Source organism: Osmerus mordax, chromosome 1, assembly GCF_038355195.1.
Source record: "Osmerus mordax isolate fOsmMor3 chromosome 1, fOsmMor3.pri, whole genome shotgun sequence".
NCBI lineage: Eukaryota > Metazoa > Chordata > Actinopteri > Osmeriformes > Osmeridae > Osmerus > Osmerus mordax.
In genome coordinates, this window is record NC_090050.1 from 8,088,105 (window position 1) to 8,114,297 (window position 26,193).

Genomic DNA, 26,193 nt, shown 5'->3' on the forward strand with positions numbered 1-26,193 from the left:
TACTATTGTTTAGTCTCACGGAATTGCTTCCATGTACTCCGGTCAAGTTAAAGGAGTACTGTTGAACTATGGACCTGGCCAGACTGTACCTTGTGAACCGTTATCTCTTAAATGTTACCTCAAAGGCAGTAAAACTTCAATACTGAGTTAAAATGTGATGCACAAGTCTTGTACAGGCGCACATATAGATTATATTTCACTTTTTTGTGGGAAGAACTGAAGCAAAATTAATATTTCATAGTTCTCTGCATATTTCACTTCTAGGAACATGTACTACCCATTAACTACATTTGAGTTTGTATTTACTTTGTCTTTATTACCTCATGTTTATAGAGTTAGGAATGTCAAAAGGTGTACTTCATCTCCTTTTGTGTCAACTATGCACAGATACAAATATAATCCAAAGAGACACACTTTATGTTGTCCTGGTAGATAGTTAAAGCCCAGTTTATTATTAAAACTCAACAAATCGACCAAACCATTAAATACTCTTACTGTCAGTCACTGAAATGGTGACATTGTCTTGTTCACAATATCAACAAAGAGAAAAAGGGATTTTGAAACAATACCATCCTACAACATGTAAGTGCATACAGTATGTAATGTATAAATATATTGATATATTGTGATCACACAAGACTGGGAGCGACTAAAATAAAAGTAGTTTTGTCTTCAATCATTTTAATTTGTTTTACTTTCTGCTTCCCCAGTAATGTGGCTTCAGAAAGTATTAGGACCCTTTAACTTTAAGCACATTTTATTGTGTTAAAAGTTTTAATTGTAAATTAAATAAATTGCCATTTTTGCCCATTAGTCTATGCTCAATCACGCATAATGACAAAGTGAAAAATGTATGTGGCCACTTGAGCACATTTATTTAAAACGGAAATCTGTACTTCAGTACTTTGTAGAAGCTGTCCTTGGTTTGAACTGCCATCTTCAGGTCTCTCCACAGGTGCTCTATGGGGTTTCAGTCTGGGTTTTGGCTGGGCCATTCAAGAAGAATTGGCCCTATGCTTTGGGTCGTCATGCTGAAAGATGAACCAACGTCCCAGTCTGAGGTTGTGTGCACTGTGGAGCAGGTTTTCTTCCAGGACCTCTGTATTTGGATGCATTTGTCCTTCCCTCAATCTGACCAGTCTTCCTGTCCCTGCTGCTGAGAAGCACCCCCATAGCATAATGCTACCACCACTGGGCTTCACCGGATGGCAACCGCCCCCTTGGTGCCCCCAAGTTAGAAGAAAACACAGCTAAAGTGCCCTCTTGGATGCCCCCTATGTTTATAAAATATGATAAAGTGCCATCTATGGTGGCCCAGTATGCAAGAAAACATAATAAAGTGCCCACTAGGCTGCCCTTCCAATGAAACATTGTGATGCAGTGCCCCTATGTGTGAGTATATTAGGTAAATAATCCTCCAAGGTGCAGCTATAAGTGCAATAAAATGTGATGAGGTGCCCTGGTGCCCCACCACATGCAGCTGGTGCCCTTTAAAAATGCCCCTACCCCTCAGAAAGCCTTAGTCCACTTGTGCCTTTGTAAACCATGTCCAATATATTTAGTTTGCCATAGGTAGACTCCAATCAATTTCTAGACACATCTCAATGATAAGTAAAACTAACAGGATGCACCTTACCACAATTTGCACACAACAAATGCATTGAATACTTATGTAAATGAGATTTTGTTTTATATAAATTAGCAAGAAATTCTAAAAACATGTTTTTGCTTAGTCATTATGGGTAATTGAGTGTAGATTCATGGGCAAACATTGCTATTTTTAATGGCAGCACAATGAAATGTGCTGAAAGAAAAGGGTATGAATACTTTCGGAAGTCACTTATGTGTGTGTGTAAAATCAATTATTGTAATGACACATTCATATTTGGGAGAGCCACCTTTCACTGCAACAAAATATTACATTTGTCTATGTACTTGTGTTGGAGTGATTTTTGCGTGACCTTGTCTTTCATAGTAGCCGAATGTAAAAAAAAAAAAAAAAAATACTACTTTGAAGTTTAACCACGCCTCTTCCCGGAACGATGACATGACAATACGGAAGTGCTCTTCTAATTCATTTCATAACTACAACATCGTTTATTTATCGTTCTAGACAACCTCCAAGCACTGTATATCCAACGGACATAGCAAAATGGCACAAGAATTTGTGGAAACCAAAATTAAGGGAGATAAAGTTGTTTTGTTTATAAAGCCAACGTGCTCGTATTGTGTGATGGCCAAAGATGTTCTTTCAAAGTACAAATTCAAACCTGGACATCTGGAGTACATTGATATCAGTGGACGGAGCGACATGAGTAGTTTACAGGACTACTTTCTGGAAATAACAGGGGCCAGGACCGTGAGTGCAGCTTTCTATCCACGATCACTTTAGTAAGGCGTTATGTGAGAACAAAAGTTTTCTACTCATGACGTAAAACCTCAGAGTACTCTTTGAGATTTTATGTCCCGAGTTAGTAATTTCCACTCATTGCGGACATGCACAACATAAATATATCACACACCACAATTGGCCTAGCCTACTCAATGCAACGCACAGTCTCAATATCATCAAACTGACAGTAGATCGCCATGCATGACCATAATATATAACCTACTGTCGTTGCAGGGGCCTACACCGTGTGCACCCCTGATTTAAATTATGGTTCCATTTGAAGAATGTTGGATTTTAAATGTTTTTCAACAAAGAATTACTCTCGAGTCTGATCATGCTAGTCTTAAGAGGCCATACCTAATACATTAGGCGAAATTACAAACAAGGATCAAGGAAGTAAGAACTGAGCAAAAACATTGACACTGAACTCTTACCATGGCAGTGCTTGCCTCATATGTTGTCCCTCCTTTCAGTGGCAACGTTCTTCTTTACATGTGTACATTCATTGTGTAACATTTGACTAAACATTGAGAAAATCTTTGGGATACAAAAGCTGTTGTATGTCTCGTCCCTAAATCCCAATTTCACATTACTATACTACAGTATACAGGCCCACTGATTCACATTACTATACTACAGTATACAGGGCCACTGATTCACATTACTATACTACAGTATACAGGGCCGCTGATGGCCTGTGTTTCTGGTACGTTCCAAGGTCCCACGGGTTTTCATCGGCAAGGAGTGTGTGGGAGGAGGTTCTGACGTGGCAGAGATGGACAAGAGTGGTAAACTGAAGGAAATGATGCAGTCCATCGGAGCGCTGCAGTGACGCACACTGGGTTCAGGTATGGCACACACACGTAGCAGGAGGTAGATGAGTCAATTGAGGCTGACTACTGTATGTGAGAGCTATGTATGATTAACTGACTATAGAACTGTTGAGAAGTTGGGGGAAAAAGGGAGGAAAAGGTGAGTTGCAGGACTGTAAAGGAGCCCCAGTTGACAAAGAAAGGGGATAACATGTAACAATTCAATATTATGTACAATAGAATATGGTGGTCAGTGCCATAATGCATAATTGAGACTCAACAGTACATCCTTTATGTATGGATGCACTCCTCTTGAGAAGATGCAAGGGCTGAGATCAAATACATTTAAGCGTCTGTCTAAAATCTTTTATTCAGAGTGAGTCAGAGGTTACAACTATCACTGTATTATCCTCTCCTCATGCTGGGTACATATGCAGTAATGGGTACACACTTTATTTTAAAGTCCTATTACCAATGGTGCTCCAGTACCTGGCTTTTAAAAGGTAGACTTGGTAAGATGACATCCTCAGCATTGTAGTCAGTACGATGTCAACACTGAAACAATAAGGTTGCTTCCTGTATGTAGACATCATAGTACACACAGGAAGTACAATTCCAATCAAGCACGTTTTTCATTGTCAGGTCTTTCCCGTGAGCTTTATAAGGGACTGAATTTGGCTGGTCCTGGCTGACTTTACTTATGTTCTCGCTAATACTTGCTTGCATAGTCACTCATCTGACATGGTTGTTTTTGCATAAATACATTTAAAACACATAAACACCTGTACCACATTAAGGATGGTTTGCAGCTTTACGATGGCCAAAAATTCAACCGAGTATACAATTAGTTATTCATTTATTATCTTTTCAGTCTTTAATTTCTATGAAGATACCAGACGAATAGTTGGACTGTAAAATAGAGAGGTAACCACATTGTCTCTACTCCAAACGATACAAAATAAGATAAAAACAAGAAACCTTAATGTACTGTACACAATACAAAAATAGTTGCAGCACCGTCAAATAATAATTTCATGGCAACCCCAAAAAATTACGATTTTCAAGTTGTTTCCAACCAGAGGCATTGTTTGGCAAGGGTTTCAATAAACAGGTTAAACAAAATATTTACTATGGATGAGTCTAATGTTGTGTTTTAATAAATATGCGCACCCCGGTCAGCAAAATCACTAAATTTTCAGTATGAAGCAGTCCCTAATAAACCTCCTGTCCCTTATTGACAGAAAACATATCAATACATGTATATGAGGCTGAAGGTTAAATCAGGAACTGTACAATTCTGTGTCCAGCATGGGTAATACACAGACTGCCCCAGTAGATTTGTGAGGTTATGTTTGTTGAGACCAAATGCTCTCTCAAATGGTTTTTCAGCCTTTACAACTTAACGCACCACAGCACTTGCGTTTGTCAGAATACTGTTCTAGTTAAACACAAAAGTCTGCTCCTATGGCGGACAACCTTCATATTGATGCACTGTCATTAGATTCTGAGACTGAAAATCTCTACCCTTAATTGGGGTAGTTATTTAACATTGACATCCGCCATTTTGTGTCTGCCTTATGAATTATGATCGTGCTACTAGATCTCTTCAGGGCTCTCTGGCCTCCAGTAAAATAAAATATGCTGCTTCTTTAACAGTCCTTTGAGCAAGGACTTGGAGTCACTTTGTTCCATCCTCAGGGAGTAAGAGTCCATCACACATCCCATTTGTCGCTCCATGTCAACATTGCGGTCCTTTCAGCTTGGGGCTCTGTGACCTTTGCATCCAACTCCCTCGTCTCTTACCACGACGCTCACACAGTGTGGCCAAAAGTATGTGGACACCCTTTCAAAATAAGAAACTGAAGGCTTTTAAGTGTTTTAACCAAGCTGTCTCTGGGAGTAAAATCAACACAATAACTGTTCATTAGGATTGTCATAAAATGGATTTTCATTGCTTAAAACCCTTGTGCTGCCTTTGGGTCATTGTGACCCACCGTCCTGGTACAAAATGACCCGAAGGCAGCACAAGGGTTATTAAGATCACCAAAGAGCAATACCAAGCATTGGCTAGATTAATGTAGAACTTGCCATTGGACCGTAAGTTATCCAACTCTGCCATCTGGTAGTCTGACGCACTGTACTGGGTTCGACGGATTCCAGCAACACTGCATGCTGTTTTTTCATTGTTCGATTTTGGCTCCTTAGCTTCACTGAAGTGCTAGTGCTGCAATGACATTCTAGACAATTCTGTGCTTTAAACTGTGTGGCAACAGTTTGGTGAAGGCCCTCTCCTGTTTTCTGTTTTCCACCATGCACAAATCAAGGATTATACAGAAGTGTTTGGTAGAGTTTGGGGTGTGGAATCTTGACTTACCTGCACAGAGCCTCGGCCTTAGGTTGAATATATTTCAAATATTATATAGAGAAGGTCTGGTCGATTGATTACCCATGAGTCTTTGTGTTTTGTGGAATTTAATGACTCATGGACAGTAGCATGGGGACAGCTTTGACTAACTGGATTGCAACATTAGCCAAATCTTGACTTCTAGGTGGATGTACGTCTACACTGTTGGTTGTTGCTATGTAAAATGTTATTTAATTAAATACATTTTATAATGAATTGTGTGATAAATTGTTTTTATGATAGTATTTATTAAAGTTTTTTGGAGGCTAGGTTAGCTTTTCTGTTTCTATAAGTGACAAGTTCCATGCATTCTATGCCGTTTACCGCTGGTCCCATTAAATCCGAACTTCCGTATTGTGATGACATTGTAATCTCAGTCTTCATATATTCAACCTAGCCATGACCTCAACTCCATCAAACATCTTTTGGATGACTTCTGATGCCATCCTAGCCCTAATCTACTAACATCGGTGTCCGACCTCACTCGTGCTTTTGCGGCTGACCAAAAACGAATCCCTCATCGATGTTCCACCATCTATTGGAAAGCCTTGTCAGAAGAGTGGAGGCAAATAGCAGCAAAATGTGGATTACCTTCCCAATGATACCCATGATTTTGGAATGAGATGTTTGACAAGCAGGTGCCTATATACTGATTGAACACGTGTCCACACACTGTTGGCCATGGAGTGCATCTTTACTATCCTCAACACGTCCTCGCCTAAAGTTTTTGGGCCAAAATCCAATGTTTAAGTCTCGATAACAATGTCTTTCTCCCCCCCCTTTCCTCCCTGTTACTCCGCCTTCCACCTTTCTCCCCCTTCCACCATTCCCAATTTGTCTCATCCCAATGTCTCTGTCACCCCACTCCCTCCCTACTGCTGTGTTTTCAGGAAGTGACAGCAGGGTGAGCGGGGTCACATGACTAGACAGCGGGACTTGCGAAGTTTGCGTCGCCGTTGCTGGTACTCGCTCAGCTCCTGTAGGTAACCCCTGGACGGCCACCGAAGTCTCTCCACCTGCTCTCGCTCCTCCTCTTTTGGGACGCAAAAGAAAGAAAGAGGGATTTTCTTTGTTTTGCTTGCTTGCTGTCAGAATGATATTGTAATTCTCGATAGTTATCAATATCATTATCCATTTAAACAATACGATGCCGTAGCCATGCATCTCTATATGCAAAACATGCGTACACAAACAAACATACATAGACAAAGCATGCTATATCCCCTTGTTTGTTTCTGCCAAATCAAAAGCCATCACCTTGCCTACACGCTTAACTGATACAATTGTGTTTACACTTTGAACCTGTGGACCAATGCCAATAAGCCTCTGCCATGCCCAGTTTTGAGAGAACTCAAACTATTCACTTCACTTGTGCCCTTACAGACCCGTCCATTTGACCCTAAATATGCACTTGTGTATGAGAACTACATCATGAAAATAAACATGCTTAACATGCTTACTAAAACCAGACCGTTGTGTCAAACATGTTTTTATATGCCTATGTCATGACTGCTTCTTCGTTATTTCTGCATTAACTAACAAATGTGCTTCTAAAATATGTTGTTGATGAGCTAGCCTTTTAACGCAAAGCATCTAAAACACTGGTATGAACATGATATAATAGATGATATCTACTCTAATACATCAACCTAATATTCAAAACAATTTTACGCACAAACAACTTGCATTTGGCAACAACTGGATGCCTTTTGCAATGCTGAAGTGGCATATCAGAGTGTGCCTCCTGAAATTTGTAATATACATTTACATGTAGTCATTTAGCAGACGCTAAACGCACGGCCGGGAATCGAACCAGCAACCTTTGGATTACTGGCGCAATTCCCTAACCTCTCAGCCACCTGACTCCCCTAATATCAACCTCTTAGCCACAGATACTGTGATTGATGACAATATAGCTCATCAAGAAGGTTCCTGTAAGTACTGAACGTCGCCTCGGACAAAAGTGTCTACTAAACGAATGCATTTATTATTATTGTTATAATTGGCCAATGTGACAGCTGTTCAGACCATAAAAGCAACTGACGTCTCACCCAAGAGTTCCAGGAAATCTGGCTTGTGGCTGAAGATTAGGTAGTTATTGGCGATGAAGTGGAGAAGCCAAACGTATAGCTGCTCTGCATTGTGACACTAGAGGACGGTGGAAACAAAGAGAGAGGGTAAGAAACAGCCAAAATTAAATCCTAACTCCGCTGTTGCACACAAACGCTGCTTCAATTAAGTCTCGTACTCAGCATGAAGTTGTCTTCATCATCCACATTTTACCATTCTTTTCACTTTGTGACTTGAAATACAGGCGGGTACCTTCTGCTTGCAAAAAGTACAAGCATCGACATCTTTCGCACACACACACACACTGACCTTTGCCCTGCGGAGCAGGCGGATCACGCTGATGCCAGTGGATGCTAACTCTCGGCTGGGCATACTCTGTAGGTAAGCGCAGACGCACACCTCGCAGAGGTGTTGCAGCCGCTTCACCTGGTACATCTCCGCACAGACCAGCACGGCCATGGCCTGGAGCACACTGGCTGGACACACAATACAGTCACGTTATGGAAAAGTAACTTTGCCTCGATAACGCAAGACACACATTCTACCCTCTTGGTGGCAAAAAATTGCATCAGAAAGAAGCATCACTCTGTGTTTCTTGCCACCTGCTATATAGTATGACATTTATGCTCGCTGCTGTCAAACATATGGCTAGTGGATATTAATCATATTCATGTCAGGCACACAAAGCTGTCGAATCCCACCGCCCGACAGTTTTCAAACAAATCCCCCTCACCATCAGTCACAATTTGTGAGTGCTACAGCGTCCACTCCAATTACCTGTGATCCTCCCCCTATCGCTGCCAATTGCCTGCTAGCTGTCAGTCAAAATCACTGCCTGTGAACAGCACAGCAGCCCCCCTCTCCCCCCCCCCCCCCCCCCCCCCCCGGGCAGGGATGCAAAATGTTTCTCCTATCTACCATCCTCTGTTGATCCGTGATCATTTACTCTCGACTGAGTGCTATGGATCTAAATGTAAATTAGCATCTAAATATCTCCAGGTTAAAATGAAATAGATTAAAAGGGTGTCTTGTGCTTGTATGAATATAAATGCACGTCTTGGGAAATTAGGAATACGGAATGGATGATAAAGTAAATTTTCAGCTTTTAACTGACAAATGAAAGTTCATTGATAAGGTCCCTCAAAGCACGGGTAACTAATGTTATTGTTCCAAGTGCTTTCTCAGGGATCACTGTTCTCAACTCACCTGCACCACACTTTTATAATGAGTTTTTTGGTTGTCTAACCTTCTTAAAATGGTGGAGGGCACGGTTGTTTTGAAACCACCTCTATAAAATAAATTGTTGCTCTGTGAGCATTCATCCCTCCCAACACCTATTTGGTAATGACTACTATACAAAATGGGAACTGCTTCAGTACTTGGAAACTGCCATATCTGCTTAGTAAATCCAAAACAAAAGAGACATTAAATCTCAACATTCATTCACATGTTCTTTGGGGAAAAAATATACATATTTTCCACTGACAGTGTGAAAGTCGTAGAAGCAGTTACTATAGTCCTCTGAGATTTGAGTGTGGCATCTGCAGATTAAGTTCTGCGTCACAGATTTTTCTCATCAATCTAATTTGATTCAATTTAATTTCTCCTGAAATCTCTGCTTAAGTTGACATTGGTGGGTGGGTGTTTCGCTCTCATGCAAATGGCTTGAGAGCTTGAGTCTCTTCATGTCCTCAAGTACTAATTTAGAATCGCTGGAGTAACTACTTATATTCAAACTCTAGGATGTTACAACACAAAGACTTGTACAAAATGCATTTTAAAACATTGAGGGTGACAAATACTTCAAAGGTATACTGGAAACACTACATTCGAACAGCCAAATTAGACTGGCCAGATATGACTCAGGCCTTCCGTCAGTCACGCTAACCCAACAACAGACAACACAGGATGTTTTTCTTCAGAGCTAGTTGATCTTCCATTTTTCCTTCTAGCCCTGCTGCTGGTTATTAACATGTATTTATTAAATACAGTGTTGTTATTGGCTTTAGCTGTCTCATTGCTACATGTATGGTCCTGTTGAGGTGCAACAACAAACAAATGCAAATCTTACCACACTTCCTCCCTATGTTGTCATATCTTTTGCTCGAACTCATGTATTTGACAGTTAACAGCATTCTACCACGTCAACTCATTTCTGCCTGTCACAGTACATCAACTAAGTGTGTCTGATATTGTCAGTTCACCCACCCGGACAGCAGGTGTCAGTGTAGAGGTACTCCAGGAAGGACAGGAAGGTGTCGGAGGAGACCCCATGGATGGGGACCACTCGGCTCCGCGCCTCGGCGTATTTCCCGCTGAACATGGCCGCCATGACATCACAGCGAGCCACTAGCACCGCCCTGTGGGCCGGTAAGACGCTCCCTATGACAACACACACATGGACATTGGGATTTAGATACTCTTCGACTAGAGTGGGATGATGGGTGACACTCTGTTGTGACACAACAAGATGGGTTAAGAATCTGTAGAGGCCCATTCAAATCGTGTGAGTCTTACAATGAACATATATCATAAAAGACGTCCACCAATAGTGATACGGGAAAAGCCCTGTTGGTATTTTAAGGCTACAAACATAGCTCTCTCTCGTGAGTTATGTCCTTGTCATTAAAGGCCTTTTCAATTAACCCTGCAACTCTGGGCTGCTATAGACCTGTCTTGAGGAATGACTTGATGACTGTCGTTAACATCTGGCATCGTAACGTAATGAGGTTTTGCCACTTATGAGACTGTGTTCAATTAAACAAATGTCAGGCCAGGGTCGGCAAACTGTAACGAAAAAGAATGTCAAAATGTTTTGCTGAATTAAGGATGTATCTTTGCTAGAACCATAGATGTAGTAAGAGGCTGGGAATTTTATCTGACAAAGTTTTTAAAAGACTCAATAATGTATGTACATTTTGCACAATGTATATACAGATTGAACACATCCTTTGTGCATTTGAGTTTTTTGTTCTGGTCAGTCCACATGGCTTAAATAACGGTCCCTTTTATCTTTAACAAATCTCCCTTAAATAGAAAAAACCCCACCATACACTGTCCTGGTGTAGTAATAATGAAATGGCTTGCATCCTTAGGGCCCTGGAAGGAGCAAGGCTTCATTTAATCAGGCTTAATAAACGGTGACCTTCTTGTGCGGTATGAAAGACACAAGCTTGCCTTGCACCATGAAGATGACGTCAGAGTACAGAGGCGAGTTGAAGAGGTTGACCAGCGACTGGGGGCCGAGCTGAGCTGCACGTGCATTGGGGGTGTCCCGGGGGCCGTGCTAAAAAACATACATATACACACACATAACACAAGCCAGCATACGTACACACAGATGAGAGAGAGAAAGAGAGAGGGAGAGAGTGTGAGAGGGAGAGGGGGGGGGGGGGGGAAGACGTCCGAGGATTCCAGCACAGTTGGGGTATTTACTAGCATGATTGCCGAACTGTTCTTTTATCTCACCTCCCCGGTGGCATACAAATAGCCTGTCTGCCGGTCGTGATTAGTGAGCTTGCCAGCTTCACACACTGTGGTGCCAAGACGGCCATGGTGGAGCTGGCTGGTGCTAAAACAGACTGGTATCCAGGCTACAATCCAAAGTCTGCCTCTATCTCAATTTCGCTTCATATTATTGCATTATTTATTGCATCCAATACATAGAAAGATCATGGGATTCTAGTGCGAGACAGAGAGAGATCCAGAGAGATAGTGTGTTTGTGTGTGTCACCATAGCACATAGCATAGTATGACCTTTCTGTGTCAATTGGAGCACAAAGAACTCCCTTATTGGTTTAGTGTCATCAAAATGCCAGCAATTATCAGAAGTCCCATTTTGTCCTTGTAGAGTATAAATATAAACATCTCCTGGACCATGGGCAGTATGTGTCGAACTGCTGGGATTTACATTTAATAATCAAATTGAAGGCCTACTTTGGGAAGGAAAATCAATCCACCCCAAAAGCCATCTGAAAATATGTAGCTGTGAAGCTGCCCAAACCTAACAACAGCCGAGTGTAAAAGTAATTCTCAAGAGTAGCTGTGACTGAAGCAACTGCAAACAAAAGATTTGGATGATGTCATCAATCATGACTGGAATGGCCAATCAGTCGTTAGGAATCAAGCCAGGCTCAAAAGGTTATTCATTAGGTAATTCATTAGTTGTGGCTTAGTTCTTATACATGTTCTGTGTAGTTCTGCATAAGTTATTCCCATAAAAATGGATGATTGCTCACGATTTTCAAGAAGGGACGTTGATAAAAACATTTGAAAATCGTATATATATTATTATTTTTAGATAAACAACAGTTATTCACAATGTTCTCCTGTGTCCTAAAATGTAAGTATAATTCCATGATAATATCAATAGTGTTGCTTTTTCCAAGATTATCAATGCATTATGGTACTGTGTTTAACACTATTCCCTGGACATTCCTTGGAGAAGGCAATATTATACTAGCCTGGCTCTGCCCTCCTACGTACGTACCTCCGCTCAATTTTAATTTTGCTTCTGTACCACGTCTGGGAATTCGGAATATAAGTCGATTTTCTCAAATCAACTTTTTGTAGGTCCAATCAGCGAACAGAGGGAGTGGCTGAGAACGATGACATTGATGTTGTGCTCTAGTTTGAGTTGTAGTTCAGTAATGGCGGCGGAGAAAGATGCGAGCGAAGCTGCCGAATATCCAGAAGTTAAAGCCGGAGCAAGAACAATCCTTGCTGAGTTTTGTTGGTGGCCATGATGTTGTTGCCCTCCTCCCCATGGGGTTTGGGAAAAGTTTGATTATCCAGCTACGGCAGCTAGCTCTGTTACAGTAGTGGTGAAGGAGTTGGCTAAGGCAAACGCTAGCGATTGGTTATGGCAGATCAGAGTGGCTCTGGGCAGATCCAATAGTTTTAAACTTCAACAGAGTACCCGCCTTCAAGGAAATTAACGCTTGTTAATGGAGCGATCCCAGACCCTCTATACAAATGAAATGTACGAGGGTCTGGTTAGGACCAGGCTAATATTATACAGCCGTGACCAAACGTTTTGGGATCGACATACATATTGTGTTTGCAAAGCTTGCTGGGCCTTGACATAAAATGACTGCTAACATAATTTCAGTACATTTACATTTAGTCATTTAGCAGACGCAAAAATCCTTAAATACTGAACCAGCAAACTTGGCAAAACACAACATTTGTCATTGCCAAAACTTATGGCCATGACTGTACACTGGATCAGGATCCTGCCTGGAACTAGACGACAGCCAGTGCAGTGGACTCAAATGACCTGCACAGTTCCCAGAACTTAACCCAATAGAGCATCTTTGGAATGAGATGGAAGGGGCCGTTTATAGCATGTCCAAACTGCAGCGACTTAATCCTTAATCCCTCGCATTGACCAGCATCTCTTTGAAATGTTTTTAAACACCTTGTAGAATCCATGCCCAGAGAACTCAGGCTGTTCTGGAGACAAAGGGGGTTCAGACCAAGTACCAGATTGGTGGACCTAACAGTTTGACTGCTGAGGTATGTGTGCATCTCATGTTTGAGAGCTGTTACTCTGTGTCAGTTTCTCTTTATACAGCCTTTTATTTTGGAGGACCTGGTTGAGTCAAATCGAGTTTAGCATGATGCATTAGGTATACCACTAATTGAGTCTGACCAAAGGATTTGTGTAACCAAGCTGGTGTGGTGACGTGAACCAACTTGGACCTGCACCGGTGAATGGCTGAATTCGAGAAACCCTGAGCTTTACCCTTCCAACATCTTTTGGAAGGGTAAAACCCTTCCTTCCGTACTTCCTTCTTTTGTTTGTTCTTCCGTGACGGATCACGGTTCTAACTCGATCCCAGTGATGGTATCCAAGACGCTTTTCTACGCTTGCTGATACCAGTCCTGTCTTGTCAGATCAGCGCTCCCTCTCACACCCATCCTGTCTTGTCAGATCAGCGCTCCCTCTCACAGGGAAGGAGGGAGGAGAGAGTGCTGCTCACCTTGTCTCTGCCCAGGAACGATCGTATCCGGTCCATGAGCTGAGCCACAGCCAGGGAGTTCTTCAGCTTCTCGGCCACGGCCTCCTGGAGGTGCTCCCACTCCCATGCACCTGGGTCACAGCAGAAACAGACACACACGCACACTGGTATAACTTAGTATGTGTTAGTTTAGTGGAAGGTCACATAGTCAGTTGAATAAACAGCAGTGCAGCCTCATAATATCTGTCTAGAGGCCCGGTTTAACAAAAATCGGCCACAGTGGATATCAAAAGTCTGCACGAATGTTACCTTTTTTACCTTACTTTCTGAATTAAAAATTAAATTTAGACAATTTTCTGACCCCTCTACATTTAGTCATTTAGCAGACGCTCTTATCCAGAGCGACTTATAGTAAGTACAGGGACATTCCCCCAAGGCAAGTAGGGTGAAGTGCCTTGCCCAAGGACACAACGTCAGTTGGCATGACCGGGAATCGAACTGGCAACCTTCGGATTACTAGCCCGATTCCCTCACCGCTCAGCCACCTGACTCTACATACAATATCAAACATTTAATACTCAGTTGACTAAATGACTGTCAGTCCTAACCTATACACTTTTGACATTCATGTGAATGGGGTTTCTCATTACAGATATGTACAATTCAGTTGCAAATACTACATAAATACTGTTAATATATATAGAAAATATAGAAATGTACAGTACAGACACTAGATTTATATTACAATCTGCTTATAGCACACTGACACTAAACGCAACACAGGTTTAAACATAAGGGTCAAACACTGGTCTAATAACTCAGAATTTCTCAGCTGTAAGTGGAATAGGTGAGAAGTGTTAAGAAGTGAAAATTCACAATAGCTGCGACAATTTTCGCGGACCGACCTACAGAGTGAACTGTGGAGCTGCTAGTTGCAGCTAAAAACGATTTGTCTACTGGGCCTATAATACCTCTCACAAGGCTATATGACAAATGGTTTAAAAGTTATGAAAGGGGGTGTGGTTATAGTATGGGGGCGTGGCTAACACATCAATGGAAAATAAACTGCTCCAATGATACCTCCCACAAATCCCAAAGTGTAGGGGGCGGGGCTAGCCTACACCAATGAAAAACTACTTCAATGAAAAAACTACTGGATATAATGACGATTCCTGTAAGGCTCTAGGAAAAATGGTTCATAAGTTATGAAACGTTACGTGGCAAACTGGTGTGTGTTTTGTGTATCTGTCCATCTGTGTGTGTGTGAATGTCTCTACAAAGTATTGGTATTGTTACGTGAATCCATTTATAAGTGATTTTAGCCTTTTTATTATTGGCCGCTCCCACTGCCACACACCCTTTTTGCCAACTGCCATGAACTTATGCAAGTCTGGGAAACCATTTGGAAGTAATGCGCCTTTTTGCGATATGCCACATCCATTGTCACGCCTCCTTTTAGCCAATTGTCTTAAACCCAAACACATAATCTCCTAGGTGAAAACTATGGCTGCAAAATGGTGGAAACATTTCGGTAGACGAACAGAGTACGTTATAGAAGGGCTGCTCGCAGCTAAAAATAACGTTTCAACCAATAATACAGTCTGGCAGCTTCAGTAGATGGAGGTATTGCTTCTGAGACGGCAGTAGCAGGTTGGAGTTTTCACCAGAATTGAAAGAACATAAAACCATCACCCAGTTAATAACTGAGCTATTTTAGCTGATTGATGGATGAATTCATACTCAAAGCAGAGGTAATATCCGACCAACACCTCATGCTGGCTGGAATGGAAGATTTACTCTGGGGTGTGACATCAAAACACCAGGCCCTGTCTTGCTGGTATTACAAAAACAGAATTACATGCATTTCTGAGGAAGGTGCTACAATTCTGCCAGGGCTATAGTAACACCATATCGTTTGATATAAACAGATTGGGTCACGTCCTACCATTTAAAACTAGAACACTGAATGAAAGTGCATGGTTAATTGGTCTAGTAGATAGTGCTACATGTGTGAAATGCAATTAACCTAAATAGTTAACTGTAAGTGTAGATGGATTTTGTGGTGATTTTCCGACCCTACAAAATGACATTATCTTTTGGTCACCTGAAATGTGTCTTCCGATGCTTCAGAACGCGCACGTGAACACGTCAAGCATCATACATGTTTTGCTCACACACACAGGCCTGTGGCTAACTCAATCATGCACCAGTATGGTATACAAAGAGACACGGTCGCTAAGCATCAGCATCAGGGGATTATTCATCGCTACTATACACGCACACACACAGACCCATACTAAGATTTGTTATTACATGTGTGGCAGTGTGATAAACACACATACAGTAATTACAAACATTTGCAAAATACACTAACATTGTATGTATTGCATGTATGTCATGTATTCCAGAATATAATCTCTCCAGGTAGGCTGGGTCAACCATTTAAGGAGGCACATTCATATTCTGCATGGCACATATGCGTGCGTATCATGTATTCTACGCCACGCCGAGCCAGCAGACATATGCATTGCTCTTTCTCTCTCTTTGCCTCCTCTACCCCTCTCCCTTCTCTCACCCTCCCGCCCCAACCCTTTTCTTACACTTTATCTCACACACAAGAAAAATATACCTTTTTGCTCGTCTCTCTCTTCAAGCCCATCCCCCCTCTCAACCTCTCTGTCTCCCTCTCTCTCAGTTACTCTCACAAACACACGTACACAAGCGCTTGCTCAGATCCTCCTTCTTCCTAAAACCTAAGATCAGAGACCATGCTCTCCCTCCTCACTGTTTCCCCCTCCTTTCCACTCAGCCACTTAAGACACACAAACGCACAGACACACACAAACACACAAAAGTGTCTAAGTACTCCAGCATCTGCACAGTCGATGCTTTCTTCCCTGCCCCTCTAATCCCATGGTGACTGTACGTGCGCGCGCGCACACACACAAACCATGCTCAGGCACTTACTCCTCCCCTCCCCGTTCTCTATCACTCTTTCTCGTTCCCTCTCTATCAGCACACACACATGCACGCACACATGCACGCACACACGGCCCGTGGGGTAATCAGGTCTCTGGCTCCAGGGTCTCGTAAAAAGAGGGAGGGTGCAGTCAGTCTTGCTCACATGCATGTCGAAGAGACAGCTATGAATCAGAGCCGGCCACAGCCTGCCATGGGGGAGCCGTGCATTAAACCTCCCCGTAATGAAGAGGCTACGTACAATTCCAGCGCAACAAAACGACTGCAGGACCATATATTTACATTGGATTCAGAACTAGACAATGGTCGAATCACTAAATCGCAAACAGATTCAAAACAGTACAGTTTGGAAGAAATTAAGAAGTACTGTACTTTGTGTATTTTAGATTCAAAGCAGCACATTCCATTTAAGGTCAAAAGACTAAACTTAAAGCACCACCTACTTTGCAGAAAATCTGTGATGTAATAGGGTTTAATAGGTTACTGCTTAACCTGTGTGATAAAATTACATAATGCTCCAAAAAGAATGTTCATGCAGCATTAACTCTTAACGACATTTGCCAAATAGACGAACGTTTAAAAAGTGTGTCTGTCTTAGCCTACTTGTACTATGACAGCGTAAGTATTGACTTCCAACCTCAGATGTCTATAGTGTTGTCCCTGAATCCAATTTAAAAAAAATATTATAATATATCAATATACAATACTTTTTTCTTTCTGTAGAAATGAGATTGTTGTTGATAACTATGAAATACAGCTTAGTTAAAGGACGGGCCTTTGAAGGTGTTGTTACTAATGGCAACCTGTGTTTCTTTGTCGACAAGTATTTTTCAGCTAGCCAGTTCTGTGAAGAGAACAAAAGCTTGATATAATTTCAAACGTTTGAAAGCCGGCCAAGCACTTTAGAGCCAGTTTACCTCTATATAGAAACATGAGGGTCTCCCAGAGGCACATGCAGAGTAGCGGGTCCTTCACCACCAGCCGAGATAGGCGTCCGGCCAGGTGCCCGTCTGGCCGTGGCATGTCGTCGATGCCGTCCCAGGTGGAGAGCAGTGAGTGGGGTGCGCCGTCTCGTTCTCGACAGACACACCGGGACGTCGGACGCTCTCTGTGGTACAAATTCAGTTCAAATTCACTTTAGCCATATCAAAACATCTCCTTTGGTAGCTATTTAATTACATTCAATAAACCTTAGTAGTGTTATTTACTGAATGGAGTCATTTAGCAGTCTCATAGTCGTGCTGTAGCTTCATAAAATGTAAAACAAAAGGGTACCTTTGGCAACAACAGAAGAATCGTATAAGTCCTTAATGTTCCATATAAAACCCTTCGCAAGTACCATTTAGGGTTCCAAACCGTACCTTAAGGAGCAGGAAATTATGCTCTCTGGACGCAATAGCTCTAGGTAGAACTATGTCAAGAGCGTTTGTCCATTGTTCCAGGGGTTTCTATATAGAACGCATCAGTTGTTTGCATTGTAATGTACTGAATGAAAACATTAACAGTATGAGACAGGCATCATTGTAATGTGGCCTGCTATTTGTAGCCTACCCTACAGTTGCGGCGTCCACTAGCTTACTGCCTCACCTGGCTTTGGGACCCAGCAGCAGCTGTCTGAAGTAGGGGCTGACGGCACAGAGCACAGCAGCATGCGCCCACCCCAGCTCCTTCCCAGAATCCCCGGCATAGAAGGCCACGTCTGCAAACTGGACCCCCCGCTCCAGGAGCCACTGCATGTCCTGAGAGAAGCTGGACTCCTCCACTCTGATGGGTGGAAGACGTGCTGAGAGAAGGATGCGTTGGAGGGGAGGGAGGGACAGTTGTGTCAAAAATCCGGTAGGGCATGCGGGAGAAAGGGATGAGGTTGAGAAAGGCAAAAAAAACGAAGGATAAGCAGACGGTACAAATAAACTGTGGGTTAACAGAGTGTGAGACAAAAGGTTTGTGAGTGTGTGTACTGTAGGTAATCATTGTACTATTATAATCCTATTTATGCTTTATCCACAGTGCACCTCTGGGCACCTCATGACTTTTTAATGGCCTCTCTGATTTGGCAGGACAGACAATTCTGTCCAGGAATCAATGCACTTCATATTTAAGGTGAAGTGCCCTGTGAGGAGAGTTAAGTAGAGTTGGACAGGAACCAACAAAAAGGCAGCCCATGCATGCAGCCACTTTGGCAGTGCTTTTAGCCATCAATCACTGTCCATATCGGGCACAGTGACTAAGAAGCAAGATGGCTAAATTTAGAACAGAATTTGCTATTTCTGAATATTAGAGACATTAAATAAAGTCTGTTAACTGTTTCTCATCATTTTTTACACTTTACTTGTCAAGCAACATTTAATCCTGCAAGGTTTGTTTAAAAGGGCCTGACACTATTTATTTTTAATAGCAAGCTTTAAGAATAACCCACCAAAGACTGTTGGTAAAATACAAATGTTAACAAGACTGTTTAGAAATGTTTCAAAACGTTTTAAGATGACATTTTGCAAAGGGCAAATATTTATTTTCCTTTTGATAGCTAATAAATTTCAATTCCAACGCCACCTTTTCATAGTTCCTAAGAAGCTCACAAGCTAAAAATATAAACATATGCATGCTAAAATAACTATACCTTGGGGAACACCAAGATCACCAAATACTGAAAAATACCTGAAAATGTTGGTTTTGACTAGCTACAGCACCTCACCTGGTTGTTCCAAATGAGGAGGACGGGGCTCGTTCAGCTTGTTTCCCCGCCTCTTCTCCGGCCTCTCTTTGGCCTTCTGCTTCAAACACTGGATCATGAAATACTCCAGCTGAGAACAACCAGAGTAGGACGTTATTCCCTTCATTTTGTGTCCCTTTCTTTCTCCTCCAGTGCCCTGAAAAGTCTGGATCTTACAAAACTTGCCACCAAGCACCTATGGAGTTCCACTTACAATCACTAGTCCCTTCTTGTACAACATCATTTATTTATACAGACGACATCTAGTAAAAAGGTACAGAATATACAAAGGTCCTTAGTCACATGAGCCAGCACTAAATGAAAATATAGGGAGCCGGCCCAAAGTGTGATCCATGAGCAGGCTCCTCAGCAGCTATTAGGAAGTCTGATATATGGATATAGTCCGTGATCCGCACCTGAATGTCAGACACTCACCACGCTGCCAAAGTAACGGCCCACAAAGACATGGTTGAGGGAAGGGAGCTCGAGGTAGGTAGCCCCCAGGTCCCTGGAGAGCTGCAGGCCCTCGCTGTGGGGGACACAGCTGCTCCAGTCTGACGCACACAGGGGGCACGTGCAGGGGGGACCCTCATCTAGACACCAGAAGGGAACATTGCTGTCAGAGACCTTATTAAACCCCTCACCCACATACACACCCTGGCATGGCAGCCTTACGCAACCATAGGTTGGGGATCCCCATTTATTGGGAGCTCAACTCCTATAGGACTATGCTAACCTGCCGAGCTAAAGCTTTTAGTGCCTAACAAAACCAAATCTTCAGATATCTCATCTACCTGTGAGCAGTCAAACCAATCCTCTACGTTACACTTACAGCACATAAGGAGTGTATACTCTTAATGGCACCTGTGTGGGTTTTACTGTTGGTTTTGGTCACTATAAATTGTTGTCAAACTCACTTGTTCTATTTTATTCTCTTAACCAAAACTTATCTGTAGTCTTTGAAACCAGTGGCCTGTACTATGAAGCAAGTTCAACATGCCCAGGATTTTTTCGTTAGCTGGCTTCACTAAGCCTAACAACTGCAATCCCACATAAGCAATGTCAACTGCTTAACTCAACCCAGGTTTTCCCAATCAGGCTTCAAGTGCATTCATATAAAATGGGTGGTGTTTGCAACATGGACAAGTCTACAAGAGCCGCAGATTTTACACAGGATGAGCAAACAAAAGGCCGAAGAATTAAAATATACAATCACAGTTGCTGTTGCCAAAGCAGGAAGGAAAGCTGTTTTATAATATTGTTAATGTGTGAGTGTATTTAAGTTAATACACTTATCAATATCACTGTCCCATCATTAAGGCATGAGTAGATATAATTACAATTGTGTATTCCATTAAATCAATGTGGTCCTTAGGGGTATACTTATGGTAAGACTGTTTAGCCTTATTATGTTAGCTGCACAACGATGTTAACTGTTGACTTACTTGCAAATCTTATAAGGTAAAGTACAAGGCTTTGGTGTTTTTATCGGTCTCTGTTTTAGGATGAGATTGGTTGGCTATGTAAGCTAGAGTTAGGGTTAGGGTATCCACAAAGATACTAGTCAGGGAAAGTGTTTTGTCAGACTCTAAAAACTCTTGCCCTTTCACTATTCGCGCACCAAGGTTCACAAGGTTCCCGCACACAGGATCTTCTAGGAATGATTAAGCAATTTTCAAAGAGAATTGATTGGCTCAGGAGGCGGTGCTTTCATACGTGTTGAACTGTTACTTGAAGTAACCTGCTCTGCAGCAGGTTCGGTGTGCAGCATAAGTTACCACGGCAACCTACCCTGGTAAAAAGTGAACCACTGTCGTTACACTGAAAACCCAGGGTTAAACCTGAAGTTACCTTGCTAACCCCAAATCCTGCTTTGTAGTATAGGCCCTTGGGCTCATAAATATGTTATCCTGTAAGTAAACAAGGTTACAGAGACAGACATTTAAGGGATAAGATTGGCACCTATGGGTGAGCCGAAGAGACAGAAAGAGATAATTAATTGGACGGCTTGCTTATCGCCCAGACTACTGCTAAATCTCTCTATTAATAACAGTTATGGGTATGAAGGAATGCCAGACAGTAAAACAAACCCCCGTTTGGTTTTTCTTTGTGTGCTGTGTGAATTCTCTACAACAATTCTGCCATGGGTCATTTGACAAAGGCAACAGGAAACAAAAGAACATGCAGCTGTCATTCTGCACATTCACAAGAGGATTGCATCACAACAGACAATACAGCAGCAACAAAACAAAACATCTCAAACAAAGTAGCAGGTCCACCACTGGGGCAACAAGTCTAGTCTCTTCTCACTGTCACCACCAGCAACTTTTCAAAACATATGTTCATCTTGCACTGTGGCTCTGTCAAGGTCTTGAAGCACCTGCCAAAACAACCTTTAAAAATGTGAGGCATGTTGTTTACATGATTTTTTTAAAGGTCACTTACAGTGACTGGCTTCCCGGTCAATTTCTGACTTGAGAATATCTGAAAATTCTCAACCTGGATGGTACCAAAAGTCTAACTCCCTCTGGATTATTCTAGATCATTCCGGATGTGTGTTTGTGTGCTTTTTTATGTTTGTGTGGTTAAGAGAAAGAGTTGGAGTTCTGATTCGTGTGCCTCAAAGCATGTGTGTTTGTGTGGCACTTGCGCATGTGTTTGCCGCAGCACTTAACACGGGTATGCATTTCATGCCCCTTCAATCAGTCGCAATAGGGGGCTAATGGTCCTTCTTTTCTTTTTTTTGCTGTATTACTTTTTTGTTTTTTGTTGTGTAGTGAAGATCCTGTACAGCTATGAAGACTAGACTCACGAAACATTGGTTTTAATCATGAGATCTGCAGCTTCCTATTTGACCCACTTTTACTGTACTGACATAAGGTTGACACCTTCCCATCAATCTAAATCCTGTCATCTGAAGAAGCAAATACAGTTCAGATTAAAATGGGGATTTCATATTAAATCAGTGGATATTAACATTGTCAGAAGGACAATCGTTCACTGACAAACTCAATCCCCTACATCAGTCTCTGTGTTAGAACAGTGTGTTAAGTTTTGTAATAACCCTGAGCTAGCTCAACAAGTATGACAGCCTCCTACTTCTAGCAATTTGAACTGCCTACACTTCCATTTCTACAGCAAAGTTCTTTAATCATAAAATATGCAAAACAATGTCCAACTGGCACTTACCATTTAAACGTGCTCCCACGGCAACCAAAATGACTGGTACTCCCCAGTGACGCAGGAGTGGGCGAAGTCGGGGGGCGTAGCCATTGCGTACCTGCTGGAAGGCTAGCTTGTCATTGACCGAGTACTTGATGACCAGGATGTCTGCCTGTTCTAGAACACTCCGTACGCTTGCCCAGTCACTGTCCAAAAGATCCTGCGAAGACAAAAACAAAAATACTTCATGCCAAATATGACATGAATACAATATCATCTGTTTCTCAACAAACAAGCCACAGTTGAAAAATATATTTTGTCGCTAGTGGGGTGTGAGTTATCACACCTCTAGTTTTCAAAGAACCTAAACCTAAAAAAACTGGAAGAAAAATGTAAAAAAATATTTGCAGGCTTTTGCTTTGTAGAATTAGTTGTAAACGTCTGTTCCTAACTGCCATACAAAAATGGTTATTCCAAATTCCTTTGTAAATCAATTAGGTAATTGTTCTAAGAATGCTACTACATAGCTGAGAACAGCCTCAGAATTAAAAATGGTGAGGCACGAGTCTCTAGTGAGTCTGGCGGTCAAAACTAAGGAGTAAACAGTGGCTCTATGAGTCACTGTTTTATGATGACTGTCTCGGATAAAAATATCCACTTTTCTTGTTTCACTGCCTTGGCCCTTGCTGATCTTTGGCTGTCTCGACAAAACAAATCTGGGCAACAACAAAAAAAAGAAACTGAGATTTGCCACCATTGAAGATCAGAGAAAAGACTCATCATTGAGGAGATATGCACCATGGCAACACCTTTTCACAAAAGAGAGGAGTCTGGGTGAAAGCAAAAGTTGTCTTTACTTGGCTGTTCCAACTCTAAGCCTTCTTATCAGACAGATGTGTACATAGATTATATATGCAGGCAGGTGTGTGTATATATTCTGCACATACAAAAAGCCCCATATTCCAAACAATTCACCTTTTTCAACCTTACAGCCCAAATTCAAAATGTATTATCAATCTACATACGATATCCCATAGTGAGACAGTCAATATTGTCTTGTTTTTCCAAACATTTTGAAAATGAAAGACAAAACTATCTGCATAAGTATAATCACCCCTGGGTGTGTACTTAATCATGTTTAGTATTTGGCTGATCATCTCTTACATGCCTCTGACCTACCAATATCTCCTAACTAATTTTATCTTATTAGCTTTCACTCTTCCAAGTTGAGATTACACACCCGTGTCTCAATGAGGATTCAGCTGTTGACCTGCTCCTAATTTCTCTGGGACAGCATGGAATACTTTGTTGACTAAATGACAGCAGGTTATCAACAGTCTGAGGTGGCAATCTATCACATCTCTGCTGCTGATGTATGGAACACTATTGAGCATAGTATACTTTTCCTGACTCATTGGGCTCTATAGAAAAACCAAGCCATACCTACCACTCAGTAGGGGTATGTACTGGTATATATAGTTTTATAGGCACTAGAGTGCCCCTGGGTGTGTACTTAATCTAAGTATATTTTTAATTTGCATGCAAAATGCTTTTAAGCTTTGCTTTATCGGTGTAATAACCCCCTTCCCTCTACCCATAGAATGAATCTCTCCTTTCCTACTGTCTATTCACCAAACCCTCCAGAGACAGACTTGACAACCCATGTGCTTTTCTTCCTCCCTCTCCACCCTCTCTCTCTCTCTCTCTCTCTCTCTCTCATAGACAAGCACACACGAAGTTTCTGTTTTTTTTGCTCTTTCTCGCTCACTCAACCTCACTCTCTCTCATAGAAGCTCACTATCACACAGGTAGGTATACAACAGTCTATTTTTATCTCTTTCTCACAAACACAGACACACAACTTTTCTTACCCAGCTTGGGCAATCCCGCACCACCACGGTAACATCTCCGAACACGCGTGATGTGTATTCCATAAAGGCCGGGTTGGACAGGCTTCTTTCCAGGTCCCGTGGTCCGGCCACCGCGCCATGGCCCAAGTAGCTCCAAAGCAGACCCCCCTGGAGTTGTCCCTGGCCCATGGCCTCTTCCCCCGGCCCCACTCCCCCAGGGCACTCGCTGCCCAGAGCTACGATATGAATGGACCTGCAGCGCGCACCCGAGACAACAAAATCAATGGGAGGAGAGGAAAGCAGAGAAATGACTAAATGCAGAGATAAAGCGCTTGGGGAAGTGGGGTTAATGTTTCTCTCAGCTGCAGTGTAGGTTGCAGTAAAAGAGGGAATTAAGTCCTTCTTTCCCTTATTGTTCATGTCTGTCACGCAGACAATGCATCACGATTGTGTCATTGAGCGAATGACACTGACAGTTAATAGCCGATAAAATAACAATACTACATGTTTTCAGATAACAAGGCTATTCTTATTGTCTCAGTTAACAATTGCTAATAGAAATTGTTGATGAAATGTTGATGATTATGTTAGTATTTTTGCCTATTCTTTTGTTGCAAAGCATGCATGCCAACAAAAACACAAAAGCAAACGGGAACCCCCATATTTCCCATAATTTTATGGGGTGAAGATAGCAACTTACATGGTCAACTTGGTCTTCCAATGGCCAATGCTTTTTGAGCACGTTCTTCCACGGTGCGTTTTCACATGAGTCTGCGGTGAGAGGCTTTTCCGCAATGAGTCGCGGATACTGGTCCGTTAATCCCACATAGCCTATCTGTGGCTCTCTTCCCGCGAACACGGTTGGAGAGTTTTGCGATCTCGTGTGTTTACTTCATCGTTGTTCATTCATAAAGCGAACCCCATACCGCTTTGGTTAATGTCCAACCTCCAGCACTCATAGGTGGTCAGACAAGCTGGAAAGAACGCCAACACCGTCAGGATCCAGACGACATGGGCAGCCAATGCGCTAAAAAGAAACAAGTTGACACCCGATAGAAAACACAAGTCGACGCTATAAAAAAACCCTCGATATTCCAATTCCACCTCTTTATCCAACTAACACTGTCGCCAGGGTATAAAGCAAAGTACTGGAAGCAGAGGTAGAAAGTAAAGCAAATGAACACAGAGTGTGGAGAACGAGCAACAGACCGTTCTAGGGAGAGAAAGGGAGAGGTTGAGAGACAGAGAGGGAGAGAGGGAGAGAGAGAGGACGCGCCTGACTCAGCAGCAAGACAGGCACACATAGGCAACATTCATTACAGCGGTGCACATCCGCACACGACATGCGGACTGCACAATTAGGCTACATTGTTACGGCCATGTGTCCCGGGTCTCACTCATAAGGAAGTAGCTTTCCCCTCATAGGCCTTCACTTTTTTCTCAAGCGTAAAACAAACCCTATTAATCCTCATTATTTATTCTCCATCAGTAAAAGAGGTGCCGCTTTTCAACATGCTTAGACGCATTATACGGTGGCAGGCTGTATACACAAATAGCCTAACCGCAACATAAGCTAAATTTGGAAAGATTATCTTCAAGCAATGGTCCAACCACAGTTTGTCCAACCAAATATAATTCAGTTTTTATTGTTCTACTTCTGCAGTTCCATTAAATAATTAAAGGCGGGGAATTGACTAGTTAGCACTGTGGAAACACCTTCCTTGACTGTCAATAGGCATACGATCATTAATTACTTACTAGCCTATGCTCTGTAATGATAATGGGCAAGTGTCCCAGGCTTATGCTGAACAGGCGGTAGAGCGTGCGTTATAATTGGTGTTAGGATTGATG

At 42.2% G+C, this 26,193-nt stretch overlaps 2 protein-coding genes across 2 annotated transcripts; one reads left to right on the forward strand and one right to left on the reverse strand.

Annotated features, from left to right (window-relative positions):
- Positions 1–2,035: 2,035 nt before the first annotated feature.
- glrx (glutaredoxin (thioltransferase)) lies at positions 2,036–7,076 on the forward strand. The gene is made up of 3 exons (XM_067246357.1): positions 2,036–2,359; positions 3,111–3,240; positions 6,499–7,076. Exons 1-2 carry the CDS (start codon positions 2,153–2,155, stop codon positions 3,222–3,224), a joined length of 321 nt encoding a protein of 106 aa, XP_067102458.1. The 5' UTR covers positions 2,036–2,152; the 3' UTR covers positions 3,225–3,240; positions 6,499–7,076.
- On the reverse strand, positions 6,523–24,531 carry rhobtb3 (Rho related BTB domain containing 3). The gene is given in 12 exon segments (XM_067245901.1): positions 6,523–6,641; positions 7,660–7,756; positions 7,988–8,154; positions 9,887–10,060; positions 10,856–10,964; positions 13,663–13,772; positions 17,538–17,696; positions 18,200–18,403; positions 19,313–19,421; positions 19,766–19,923; positions 22,520–22,712; positions 24,364–24,531. Coding segments are annotated over 12 exon segments (1,767 nt in total).
- Between the last annotated feature and the right edge of the window lie 1,662 nt (positions 24,532–26,193).

Bases quoted from the DNA above. Each gene is read 5' to 3' on its own strand.
- glrx (XM_067246357.1), top strand. From the start codon at position 2,153: ATGGCACAAGAATTTGTGGAAACCAAAATTAAGGGAGATAAAGTTGTT. The intron at 2,360-3,110 runs GTGAGTGCAGCT...GTACGTTCCAAG, and splicing joins AAATAACAGGGGCCAGGACC to GTCCCACGGGTTTTCATCGG.